Source organism: Clupea harengus, chromosome 21, assembly GCF_900700415.2.
Source record: "Clupea harengus chromosome 21, Ch_v2.0.2, whole genome shotgun sequence".
NCBI lineage: Eukaryota > Metazoa > Chordata > Actinopteri > Clupeiformes > Clupeidae > Clupea > Clupea harengus.
The window spans coordinates 5,563,164-5,575,993 of NC_045172.1; the positions used below are offsets into that span (position 1 = coordinate 5,563,164).

A 12,830-nucleotide genomic window follows, 5' to 3' on the forward strand; every position below is an offset into this window, starting at 1 on the left:
TCAGAATCAGAATCAGGTTTATTGGCCAAGTAAGTTTGCACAAACTCCAAAGAAAGAAAGGGAAAAAAGCAACACTGTAATGACAAAATCTCTGGTTATCCTCTTGAGCTGTTACATGATATATTCACAGTCAGTTTTATACAAAAGCTCTGCTGCAGGGTCAGCGGAACAGAACTGAATAAAATAGCTCACTTCCTTTTGCAAACGGAAGCTCTTTATCAACACATCTTACAGCTCAGCCAGCAACTGCATGGCCAAACACAGAGATCACACAAACCAATATGGACTGAGCAGTCACAAAGCCAGCATGTTAAGGGCTGTTGAGAAAGGAGTATCTGTGTCAAACATTTAACACAGTGAAAGCCATCTCTACCATTCTGAGAAAGACAGTCTTGTGGAATCTTGAGGTCTTGTTGTTTCCATTTGTACCGTTGTTACCATTCGTCTCTCCTTTGTACGTCGCTGTGGATAAAAGCGTCTGCTAAATGACTAAATGTAAATGTGAAAGACACTTACATGGTTATGTCTGTAAATTTCACCCTGTCTGAAATGCAAAGCTTTTAAAGTTCAACCATCTAATGCCTAAATCAATGTCTATCATTTATTTAGCGAGTATAACTTTATGGGGCAATGCAAGATGATCTCTACAACACAAGAAAGTTAGCTAGACAGTTGTTCCGTGTGTGTGTGTGTGTGGGTTTTAAGGGACAGAAACATCTGTACCTCATGGGAAATCTACAACAACATTCCAAGTTCTATGTAAGTATGCTGTTTCGTTGTTGCTCATGACAAAGGCAAACAAAAACAGCAGTGAGTACAGAAACCTTTCACCAGTAGTCTGATCAGCATCTGACAAACACATTCTGCTGATATTGGACAGATCGTCTCCTGGGGGATACCACAATGATCAAAGCACTCAGCATGTTTCGCACTCGGTGACCTCCTACACAATGACATGTATAGACTTGTGCCTTCAGTAGACTTGGCCCTCTACACCACTGTCTACTGAAGAGACAGAGCAGACGTGAGTCAGCATAATCCTTCAATTCAGACGGGACTGGAGTTTCTAAAGATGAAGAAAAGAAAAAAAAAGAGTCCATCTTCAATAAAATACTTTTATTGTAGAGTTTAGTGTATGAAAAAAAGACATCATTAAATAATGACACCATATTTTAAAAAAAAGGAACACTCTGAACATCTGTCCAGCATTAAAGGTGCAGCTTACTATTTTTGTTGTCAAACAATAGAAATGCTTTTAGACATACAATGATGATGTAATTCTAAAGGTCCTATGCTTCACCAACATGTTTCCGTATTCTATGCATCTTATTTTTCTGTTTTCATGCATTTCATTACACTTGTTTTCCAGCACTCAAAACACACAAATTGAAAACAGCTAAAACAAAGAATGAAGATACATAGAATGCAAAAAAAATATCAACAACATTGGCATTCTACTGTTCCCGCAGAGCTACATTCTTGCACTTGGTCTGGAAACAATTGTATTATTTGACAAGAAAAACTGCACTCTGAGCCTTCAAAAGCAAATGTTCACAACGAGTGAGGTCATTGATTCATGATAGCGCAGAAGCATCCAGAAAAACCTCCGCACATCATGACTGACATTCTTCTTTAATTTTGTAGGGAGTCCCACCACCTGGGGCATACGAACTTTATCATTCATCTTTATATCTGTAAACCTTCCTAAGCTCAAAATCTAATCTGCCTTTCCCAGTAAATCATCCCAGTTATCCAGTATTAGGTCTTCTCTCCCTGTTCTTCCCTGCCTAAGCTCCTCTTCCTGTTCCTTCATCACCCCCCCCTGTTAAATGTGCATAATCTTGGGGAGTGTGCAATCCGACTGACCGCCCAATCAGAGTGGCAAGATCAGTGACTGGCATTCCAGGCGTCCTATCTTACGGTCTTTGAGCGAGCCGGCTCTTGCCCTCCTCTTGCTCGGCCAGCTTGAAGTGGGTGTAGGCCAGGATGCCCACAAGCGTGCAAACGATTCCCAGGCCCTGGTTGAGAGACAGAGGGTCCTCGAAAAGCATGTAGCCCCCCAGCAACGTGATGCAAAACTTAAAGTGTCCAAACATATTGTAGCTGAGAGGGTGAGCAGTTAAGGAATAACAAATATCCACTTACCCATAATGTCAGTGATTGAGAAACTGGTACAGAAAGAATAGCCTCCACAAACTAAATGTAGGTAGTCTGTCCTAGACACAGACAACTTATGCAGAGAGTATATATGCACCATATTTCTTTTCTAGAGTTCAAAAAAGAGTAATGACATACTTGTCATGATTTTATGGCACAAGCTCAAATTAAACTCTCAAATATCAGTCATTTTCCAGGGTGCAGTATCCTAGCTCTGCCAAACCAACACTGGACTCAAAGAGTTCCACTGCACTGAAAACTGGAATATAGCTGATGAACGATCCCATTTTCATTGACATTATCAAAATAGATACATATGAGGAAGATTGTGTTACTTCCAAGGCAACGGCCATTTTGATCGACTTCTCACTGCTCACTGTTTGGTTGAGTAATAAGTAATAATGACAAGCTCTCCTCTAGGGCTCATTTCAAGACATAAAACTCACCTGGGAGAACATAATTTGGCCTAAAACAACAGTATAACTGAAATAAAAACAGTTTGATTACTTTTGGAACTGACAAATGCTTCTAACTTGTAACAACTTGCCTGACTAGAGTCTTAAATGCTCAAACATTTGAGGAAAATAACATAAGATCCGACGCCAATGTAGTCAAAATGGAATTAACCAACTGTTAGCTTTTAACGAGGTCATGCATTTGTTTAACCACATAGTGACCTCATTTGCCATGTGCTGGTGATAAGAGTTTGAATGTCAACAATGAATCAAATTCTATTGTATCCAATTATGATGATAAACACTCCTGCTTGATTTTAACCTTTGCCTGAATTAGGCTTGATTTTAGGTTCTGGTACCATACGTTTACAAACAATACCAGATCTGAGTCTGAAGAATAGTGTACATAATAAAGCATGGAAAGTTATAAACTGTGTAAAATGCATGCTGGAAAGACGGGCAACAAGGATACGTGACAGCTGAGGTGTTCCCAATGATCCAGTAGATAGATAGGTTCACCAGGAAGGCAATCACCCCTGACAACAGCACCATGCCCTGGATGAAAGTAAATGTTGGACCCAATCAGTCAAGTCTGACACAACAAGAAAAAAATGATAAAGCACACTGTTGTACAACTATGGGTGTGATTTAACTCCAACAGGTTACATTTGACACTCGATTTGCACATATTTAAAGTCTTCCCCCATCAATTCAAAAAAGATTATATTTTGAGGCATTCTTCATCTGCAATTCAAAAGCACTAATTTATTAATCCACTTTAAATAGGATCTTGACAAAAATCACACAAACAAACACGCACGCACACACACACACACACACACACAATTGCAGTTGGTGAACAGGAGACTAATCTTTCCTTTTGCACCATCTGTCTTGACCATACTGCACAGTCAAAGCCTCTTACATACAAACACTAGCATCACAGGCACCAATACACCATCACGACCTTTCTGCCTGTACACACACACACAGACAAACACAGTTTTACAATAGTTTCATGAGGTGGTAATCGTATAAATACCCACACACAATGCATTGACATGCTTTCTGAAAGATAACATGTTATGAATGAACATTAAGCATTTTAATTTATTTAATTTATTTAATTTAATTTATTTATTTATTTTCAGAAACAGAAGTTTTCTTGAATGGGTGTGTATGTTTGAGCATATGGGTGTGACTGAAAAGGAAATTCCTCGCTGCTGACGGGGGAATATAAGGGGTCTCTCACCAGAGCCTGCAGGGACCAGGGGCCGAAGATGCCCCCCTCCCCGGTGAGGGGCTCGAAGAAAGGCACGAAGAGCAGCAGGAAGGCGGAGGACATGGGGGCCTGGTAGTAGAGCAGCTGCATGGAGTTCACCTGCAACTCATGCTGCTTGGCTCCCACCCACTAACAGAGAGAGAGAAAGTGAGATTGAAAGAAAAACACTCTGACTTTTCAGGCCTCTTTTATTTAACAACGAAGTCAAGCATTTTATGATAAATTAAAGAAATTACAGAAGTAATCTTAAGGTAGGAAAAAAATATGAACTGGATAAAATACTTTTGCACATTAAAGAAAAGGATGGAGCGAGTGAGATACAGGAAGGGCAAAAGTGAGAGAGAGAGAGAGAGAGAGAGAGAAGAAAGAGATGTGCGCATTGGTTATAGATAATGAGAAACAGTTGAGCAAAATGACCATGAGAAGAAGGAACATTTGAGTCTAAAAGCAAGAGAATGGTGTCACCTGTCCTTAACATGCATTAACACTGGACCTTGTTGTAACTTGATAACAGTTAATGTCACACACCATTTAGAAAGGATCTCAGACCACCGCTGGATATTGCTCTGTGATAGTGAGAGGGCCTGGCCTGACCACAGCCACACAGGGACAGTGGTTGGCTGTTGACTTACATGATATGACATGCCACTGGAATAAAACACACCACCTACCACTTGGTAAAGAGAAGTGACCAAGACACCTAGTGTGGCAAACACAATGCCCAGGAGATTGAACCTGACATCATAGTAGGAATTCAGGATGACCCCCAATGTAATGGGGACCTGATAAGAAAGAAGATAAGATATTAGAACCAATAGAAAAACGCTGAGTAACTATGACCACCACTTTTACAGTTGAGATTTACAACAGCAATACAAACGTCATCCTAAAACAGCGGAGAGCGATAAAGACCATGTGTTGGCACACAGTGACTTGACAAGAAAACCTCTTACAGACAATTCTCAACAATTCTCAAAGTGAACACAACTTACCACTGTCAACTTTATTTTCGTAGAAAATGTCTTCCTGTAATACACCGTTTGTACGACAATGATGACAGGGGTAGTCATGGCTTTAGCGAGCTGATACGTGCCAATAGTGTTGTTCTGAAGAGAGAGGTTGGTGAAAACAACGAACCCACAAAAGCTGAGGGCCAAGTAAATAATTTTGGACGGTTGCAGCTTCTTAGGGGAGAATATGTCCATTTTCTGACACAAGAATAGCCCCAGCCACGTTACCACAAAATGTACCAGTGTTAAAGTCATGTTGGGAAATCCGTAATGCACATAGATCCATTTGTTGAGGAATACGATGCATATGGACGAAAACAAATTCACCAACAATCCAGTAATAATCCGGGTGTTTCCGAAGAGATCTGTGAGACGTGTAGCCATGGTTCCGAATAAGTGGACCACACAGTTCAAGTGGGTACAGGAGGCGTCTGAGGATGAAGCAGATAACTTAGCTAGTTACCTCTAACTAACTAGGCAACTAACGTTGACTACACTTGAAAATGCTGAACTGGACGTTGCCAGATACCCTTCATTAGCAAAACAACAGCCTCTCTACAGAGTTCTCTGCTGTCGGCTGTCTAGATCGGAATGTACTGTAAAAATGGTCCACATTCTGGACTAATGCTAAGTACACACTACCTTTCAGAAGCATGAGATCTTTTTTTCTCCACAACACAAGGGTGTGACATCACAAAAGCGACGCTTTCTGGCCACAGCAAATCGACGGCTCGACGCCACGTCAGTGCTCTCTATCGCCCCCAAGTGGACTTGTGAAAATAGAGCAGCATTAGGTCAAAATCGGCGCTCAAACGCTCAATACTTCTGACGTATGTATGCAAAAATGGGAAATGGAAAAGAGAAGTGACCAGCTCTTCCATTGTAAAGCACATTGATTCAAATCCTGCCGCATACTTCTGCTTATATATGAACCATAAGTCTAAAAAAGCAAAAGCAAAAACAACAGGCCTCAATATGCCTTAAAAGCTTTTATTTATTACAAAACACAAACAAATGCATTCATACAAATGTGAAACACAATCCAAAATCAGAGCGAAGACCATATACTGAGAAGAAGGTTACTGCTGGATCTCATAGCCCAGCGGATCCAGGCCTTTATCCAGTAGCAGAAGAGAAGACTCTCTGAGCCTCTGCAAGAAATTGTGCAGCTCATCCTTAGAGAAAACCTGGAGATTAGAGAGAAGAGGAGAGAAATCAGGTCAAAGACTGTACTGAAAATAACACTGACTACGATTCAAATGAGTTGAGCTAAAAAACTATTTCATGCAAAAAAAAAAAAAAATGATAATTTGTGCCTTCCTGGATAAAGGACAAAAATGTCACCCCTTGCTTTTGATGGAGGGGGGAGGGTCCAGATTGTTCTTTATTTACTAATCTACTGGACCTCAGTATTTTTGTACTGCTCATATTGTCTCTAAGGTCTTGCTGAACTCCAGGATGAGGCTATACACTTAATTGGCCATATGAGATGAAGTGGTAGTACATCCGACCAACCTCGTAAAGGCGGTGCTGTTCGGAGGCGATGATGTCGGCGAGACGCAGGTTCTCTTGGTGGCGCTGGGTCTTCTGCAGGACGGTCTGCAGGAGGAAGGCCATCATGGGCAGACACAGTCTCCGCAGCACAGACATCTGGTGCGCTCGCTCTGGGTCCTCCTCTGCATCCTGCACACACAGTTTTTTTCATTCATTCCAATAAACCTATTCAACATAACACACACACACATATATTCTCACTCTGCTGTCAGTATTTCTCCCACTCTGTCCAGTATTTCCACACACCCAGTATGTGTCCCTTCAGTTCGCTGCCCCTCTTTGATCACACACACAAACAGACGTCGAACAGATTACACATGTCGAACTGACCTCTCTAACATCGACCATCCAGCCCCCGTCCACGAACAGGAGCACATTGTAGATATGCTCCTTCACATCTTCAGTCAGGGCATCCAGTCGGCCCTGCCAGTTGTCATGCTCCATCTACACACACACACACACACAATGAGATGACAACAGTCATCCTTTGGCCTTCCCTAGTTCCATTTACACTCCATCACAGCAGATAGGATCAACCCAATATCAACACCCAGACAGGTCAGACAGGTCAGACAGGTCTGTGCACTCACCTGGTAGTCCTTCTCCTTCATCTCGAACGCCACCTTCTCTGTGAACTTGGCCTGCGCGGCCAGAGTGGGCTTCACAGGAGGCGAGTTCATGTGCTTGAACCACTCATTAAACGCCTCATGGGCTTCCTGTCAACACACACACACACACACACACACACACACACACACACACACACACACACACACACACACACACACACACACACACACACACACACACACACACACACACACACACACACAGAGGAGAGTCAAAAGGGATCACACAATCTCACCCTACCACAGGTAATGTCAGGTGAGTTACTATTGAACTCAGACATTGTTCAAACAAACAACAATAAGAAAAGAGGACACAAAGATGTCAGTCTATACGACCACTTTATATGCACACTGGGACCACAGAGTTCCTTAGCCTGGACTGTTTAATAGTTCTAGAGGGAGCAATCCTCAGGCCAGACACAGCTGTCAGTCACTCAACACAGCCAATCACAAGTCTCACCAGGTAGGCGCGGATGCACAGGTGCTCACGAATGGCGTTCTCATCCTCTGCGGGGAGAGGCGTGTCCATGCCTTGCTCCTCCCACTGACGGCAGATTTCCTTCATGGAGTCCCCGGGAACTTTAGCGAAGACCTCCTTGGCGGCATCGTACTTCTTAGAGGCTGAGACACAACGCACCTCCCTCAAATTACAGTCCCATCAATAGCCTTTGACAGTTCACGTACAGAAATAACATAGCTACCATCATGCGACCGATTATAAAAGTGGTGAGATTTCATGACATTTGACAGTCGTTGCGTGTTTATGAGTTTTCCCCACTCAGGCTTACGTTTGTCAGACAGAATTATTATTTGCAGAAACACGAGTGGTGCATGCCTTTGTAAATGCATTTTCACTTTCGCTCAACTAAAAACAAAAACCCCCCACGCACCCAGGAACTTTCTCATGATGGCGTTGCTCTGTTTGAGGGCCTCTGCCCGCTGGGCGGGGTCAAACACCAGCCAATCAATCACATCGATCTTCTGCCTGTCCTCCTGCAAGGGCACGCATGGGCACAGATGGGGAGCAGCGAGGAGAGAGAGACAGACCCGATGTATTAGTATACTGCTTTACAGGTCAAAGAGTTAGTATACTGCTTTACAGGTCAAAGAGTTAGTATACTGCTTTACAGGTCAAAGAATCCGTGTCTATCTGTCCTTTTGCTAAGATTGCTTTAAAGAGAGTGATGATGTGTGTGCATGGGTAAAAGCCTGCTATGGCGGTACGGGTAGCTTATTTGGAAGAAATGCTTTACAGCGGTGGTTGCCGTGTCCAGGGTGAGGTCGTGGTGTGAGAACTCCTGGCTGTCTCGTTCTCTGACGGTCTCCACCACCGTCTTAGTGACCGCAGCCACGTCCAGTCCTGACCACAACGATAAACAAAAACTATTTCTCAAAGACACGCTTATGGTATAGTTGCCCAACAGCTTGCATCAACAAATTATCAGCAAAGATTTTTTGCTTGCAATACACCACACTAAACACATGGGCAGAACATATTAATGAGAACCTAGCTCCGCAGCAGATCTCTCACATTCAACACATTTACAACAACTCAAATACATGTATTACTTGTACTACAATTAACACTGTTCATGTAGCCATCCCCACTGATATCAAGGTTATTCAATTTGACCAAAAACATCAGCTTTGCCACCTAGAGAGAAGTCTGAGATGAAACCTAATGATGTGTATTGATGACATCTAGAGCCGAGTGGGTCTGAAATGAAATCTAGTGAACCTGGAGATGTATCCCATCAACCCCCTCTCTCACCAGCCTCGCGCCCCAGCTCCAGGCAGCGTTTGCGCTGGTCCGTCTCGGTCACGGACTCCAGGAAGTTGGCGTACTGACTGACGGCGACATCAGAGGAAAGGTGGCTCACGTAGAAGGCGATCAGCTCGATCTGCTTCTCCTTCACCAGCAGCCCGATGTAGGCCTTCAGCACGTCCACCGAGATCTCCTCCTGAGAGAGAGAAAGAACGAGAAAGAGAGAGAGAGAGAAAAAGAGAGAGGGAGAGAGGCTTAAGGATTTCCACCCGTTGTTTCCTTCTAATGTGCACACAGAAACATGATATCCAACAGATCAAGCAGATGGAATACATTTGAGAAAGAGAGAGATGCAGAAAACAAAAGATGGATCCCATGGGAGAGAGTGAAAAGGGGGAAAGAGAGAGAAAGGAAGAAAGAATGAAAGAGAGAGACAGAGAGAGAAAGAAAGAAAGATAGAGAATACAAACGAAAGCAAGCCCACCTTGAGCTGCATTCCCAGGCTGCGGTAGAACAGCACCAGGTGACTCATGAAGCGCAGCAGGTGGGAGGGGAGCGACGGACTGCTGTTTAACCAGACACTGAACTCTTCCAGCAGACCTAGAACACACACACACACTTCAATACTAAGGCCATTTATAAACAAGTGCCACTACATTAAACCAACAACAAACATGATGTGCACATCCATCCACGTAGGCGCGCACGCGCACGCGCACGCGCACGCACACACACACACACACACACACACACACACACACACACACACACACACACACACACACACACACACACACGCGCACACGCACACACACGAAACTGCAACATACCGTCTAGATCTCCAAGAATGATATTTTTCTGGATGTTGTGGTAGTGTTGTCTGCTCTCCTCAATGACTCTCTGTTGCCAGAAAATACACAGATAGATTAGAACAGCTAGTAACATTAACAACAACAAAAAAGCACAAATTGGCACATTTCTATTTTCTTTGTGTGTGTGTGTGTGTGTTCTAGACCCAATAAAGACCTCCCTCTTACCTTGGACTCAGTTGTCTGCAGTTCCTCAAACACCTTCTCCATTGTCCAGCTACAAAAAAATCAACAAGATCCCACACTCAAATGACCAAGAGCACTCTACAGAGAGTCGGTGCAGATAGCCAAATATCAAGCTTCAAGGTCTATTTCACAGAAATACTGATCTGATCACTGATCGGGCTACTTTGATGGGATGACAAAGGCAGGCACTTTCTTTATCCACTAGATGGCACTGTGTTTTTGTATGTTCGGTTTGTTCTGAATTGAGACGAACCGTGAAAGCAAGTTTAAAAAATGCACTGCAAAGCAGTGAATAAAATGGTAAATAAGACTTTCAAACTCCAAGTGTGAATGCAGCATGTTTCATCAAAGACTCAAGTACACAAATCTTCACAGACCACCACAAAAATGTCTCCTGGCTTTAGCATAATGATAATAATGTATTTATGGCGTTATTTTAGTGCCAAAACACACATGCGAGGAAACAAATTGTTGTCCTGACTATGAGACTGTCCTGCTGTCAAATTAGGACCAATCAGAGAAGAGCCCGTCCTGCTTTGGTTCCCGCCCACACAGTGCCAAAAGTCATACATACGAGCGAGCAGATCAAGTTTTCGCGAGAGCGAATGTCAGTCTCTGCGCTCGCAGTTGTTGAATTTCCTCTCGCGGCTGCTAAAATTGAGTGCGCAGAAGAAATTCACGCTTGCGAAAACCTGAAATTCGCTCGAATAGACGGTTCCTCGCATGTGTGAGTTTTGGCACTAAAATAACGCCATATGTATTTGCAATCCATTGCGGTGACTGAAGTGAGTTCCAGTCTGGTTGGGAAGGGCAGACTCGTGTGTTGGGGTGCTTACTTGGCCTCCAGGTACTCTCTGGGCAGCTCCTCCAGGTCCTCTGTGCCCATGCCGGACGAGCGGATCTCCTGCTCCACCAGCGTGTCCACCATCACACGGAAGTGAGCCCACAACGTGTCCTCCCATGACTCACACACCGGCAGGAGCTACACACACACACACACACACACACACACACACACACACACACACACACACACAGGGAAGGACAGCACAAAGAAAAGAGAGTCAGAAAGACAACAAAAAAAGTAAACAAGCCAGCAAGAAGGGAAAAAAGACAGAAGAAGGAAAGAAGAAAAGAATGAAGGAAAGAGAAACAGAGACAAAGAATACAGCACAACCATTCAAAGATGAAGATGTAGAATGCAAGGCAAGAGGTCAGGTCACATCTCTGAGCTTGGAGTCAATCATGGTGTCCGTGTGGCAAGGGTCCTCACCTGTCTCAAGTTCCCACTGAGCGCTGCGTAGATGGCCCTCTCGTAGCGGCTCAACTGGTCCTAGGGACATCACAAGGGCGCGTGAGCAAAGGCAGACACAAAGAGGGTGTGTTTGAGGCAAAATGTGTGTGTGTGTTTTATAGTGCCTCACCTCCTCTGCCATTCTCCAACAGCAGGCCTTCCATATGCAGCGGTGGGGATTCCCTTCCACAGGTTGAATCTCTGATCCATCTACGGAGCAAAGAAAAAAAAGAAAACGCACGCTTTCAGAATCAGACCCCCATGATATAGACGGTCACAATGACACAACGGTATGTAATAATGTATATTCATAAAATCGTAATCCTGTGTAGTTCTCCATGTGAGCACTCACTTCCATTGATGTTGGGGTCGTGATACAGTTTCCAGCCTTCCAGTGTGGCTGCTCTCCACGCCTGCCCACAGCGCTTACACAGCCTCTGAGCCTACACACACACACACAGACAGACAGACACACTACACATTAGGAGAAAATTATCATAAATGCAATTTTGAGTGGTAATTTCCTTCTTTCATTAAGAGCCTCTCTCTCTCTCTCTCTCTCTCTCTCTCTCTCTCTCTCTCTCTCTCTCTCTCTCTCTCTCTCTCTCTCTCTCTCTCTCTCTCTCTCTCTCTCTCTCTCTCTCTCTCTCTCTCTCTCTCTCTCTCTCTCTCTCTCTCTCTCTCGCCATGCCTTGTCCATCTCCTATGTCCCTCCGGACCCATCCTCCTCCTCTGACCATCCTCTATCCCACTCCCCATCCTCTTAAAGCAGCAATAAGGAGTTCTGTTCCAGAAGAAGCAAGCTAACTACCTAATAGGGAAAAACCTTGCAAACACCACCAACAGCCCAGTTGACACTGATAGAAGCTTGCCAACACACTTACTATATCCTGAACGGCTAGTGGGAAAAACACAGGTGTTTATCTGTCCTTTACGTGACCATATGCTATCAAAATGAATTTGAGGATGGTACCAAAACTAGTTGCCTATAAAACCATACCTCAAAAAGTCAAATTGTTGCATAGTGTTACTTTAAGTCATATCCAATACATAACACAGTTTGGTTGGGATACGAATGTGCTTTACAGGAGACTTAAGGACACTGCATAGTGTGAATGTGGTGCTTCTATTCCAAATACTCAATACCAACCATGTCAAAACATCTCTCTATCCTCAAATCCTCTCTATCCTCAAACCACCACTCTTCCACTATTCTGCTCTATCAGTCTGTCTACCCCTCCATCTCCCCATCTCCCCGTCCCCCCTTTCTCACCTCATCGGTCATGCCCGCGCGGATGAGTGTAAAGAGGTTCTTGAGGATGCGGGCGTCGTCCTCGCGGTCCAGGTCTGCGAGGGGTCTCTTCTGCCTGATGGGGGCGTCGGGGTCCAGCTCCGTCACCAGTGGGCGCATGAAGCCTGTCTGTGGCTGAGTGTGTCTCTGCTTCAGAGCATGCAGCGTGTTCTCCCTGCCCACAATACACACACACACAAGTTATGTATACACAGATACACATACACATATAAATACAGACACACACGAAATATGTGTACACAGAAGACACACACACACACACACACACACATCTGGGGATGTGTGTATCTCAGCTTTTGAATGGGCTGAATGTTGCA

The 12,830-nt window shown here is 44.1% G+C and overlaps 2 protein-coding genes across 2 annotated transcripts in view; both read right to left on the minus strand.

The window, feature by feature from the left end:
* On the minus strand, nucleotides 1–5,733 carry slc35e3 (solute carrier family 35 member E3). Its single transcript, XM_012818759.3, has 6 exons — nucleotides 4,887–5,733; nucleotides 4,566–4,676; nucleotides 3,865–4,023; nucleotides 3,085–3,167; nucleotides 1,921–2,103; nucleotides 1–1,066 (listed from the first exon to the last, which is right to left on the minus strand). Exons 1-6 carry the CDS (start codon nucleotides 5,286–5,288, stop codon nucleotides 1,048–1,050), a joined length of 957 nt encoding a protein of 318 aa, XP_012674213.2. The 5' UTR covers nucleotides 5,289–5,733; the 3' UTR covers nucleotides 1–1,047.
* Nucleotides 5,734–5,880: 147 nt separating this feature from the next.
* The window catches only part of nup107 (nucleoporin 107), an 11,579-nt gene continuing 4,629 nt past the window's right edge, over nucleotides 5,881–12,830 (minus strand). The window contains exons 11-26 of the mRNA XM_031558452.2: nucleotides 12,475–12,667; nucleotides 11,554–11,644; nucleotides 11,332–11,411; nucleotides 11,181–11,240; nucleotides 10,744–10,889; nucleotides 9,890–9,938; nucleotides 9,683–9,752; nucleotides 9,337–9,452; nucleotides 8,859–9,048; nucleotides 8,341–8,447; nucleotides 7,978–8,080; nucleotides 7,548–7,708; nucleotides 7,049–7,174; nucleotides 6,789–6,902; nucleotides 6,420–6,587; nucleotides 5,881–6,091 (exon numbers count right to left, since the gene is read on the minus strand). Of these exons, the coding sequence (XP_031414312.1) occupies nucleotides 5,984–6,091; nucleotides 6,420–6,587; nucleotides 6,789–6,902; nucleotides 7,049–7,174; nucleotides 7,548–7,708; nucleotides 7,978–8,080; nucleotides 8,341–8,447; nucleotides 8,859–9,048; nucleotides 9,337–9,452; nucleotides 9,683–9,752; nucleotides 9,890–9,938; nucleotides 10,744–10,889; nucleotides 11,181–11,240; nucleotides 11,332–11,411; nucleotides 11,554–11,644; nucleotides 12,475–12,667 (1,882 nt within the window). The 3' untranslated portion in view covers nucleotides 5,881–5,983. The remainder of the gene's footprint in view (nucleotides 6,092–6,419; nucleotides 6,588–6,788; nucleotides 6,903–7,048; nucleotides 7,175–7,547; nucleotides 7,709–7,977; nucleotides 8,081–8,340; nucleotides 8,448–8,858; nucleotides 9,049–9,336; nucleotides 9,453–9,682; nucleotides 9,753–9,889; nucleotides 9,939–10,743; nucleotides 10,890–11,180; nucleotides 11,241–11,331; nucleotides 11,412–11,553; nucleotides 11,645–12,474; nucleotides 12,668–12,830) is intronic.

Coding starts and splice junctions, on each gene's coding strand:
- slc35e3 (XM_012818759.3), bottom strand. CDS start 5,288: ATGGCTACACGTCTCACAGATCTCTTCGGAAACACCCGGATTATTACT. Junction 4,677..4,886: donor CGAAAATAAAGTTGACAGTG/GTAAGTTGTGTT, acceptor CTTTCTTATCAG/GTCCCCATTACATTGGGGGT. Junction 2,104..3,084: donor GGGAACACCTCAGCTGTCAC/GTATCCTTGTTG, acceptor TCACCCTCTCAG/CTACAATATGTTTGGACACT.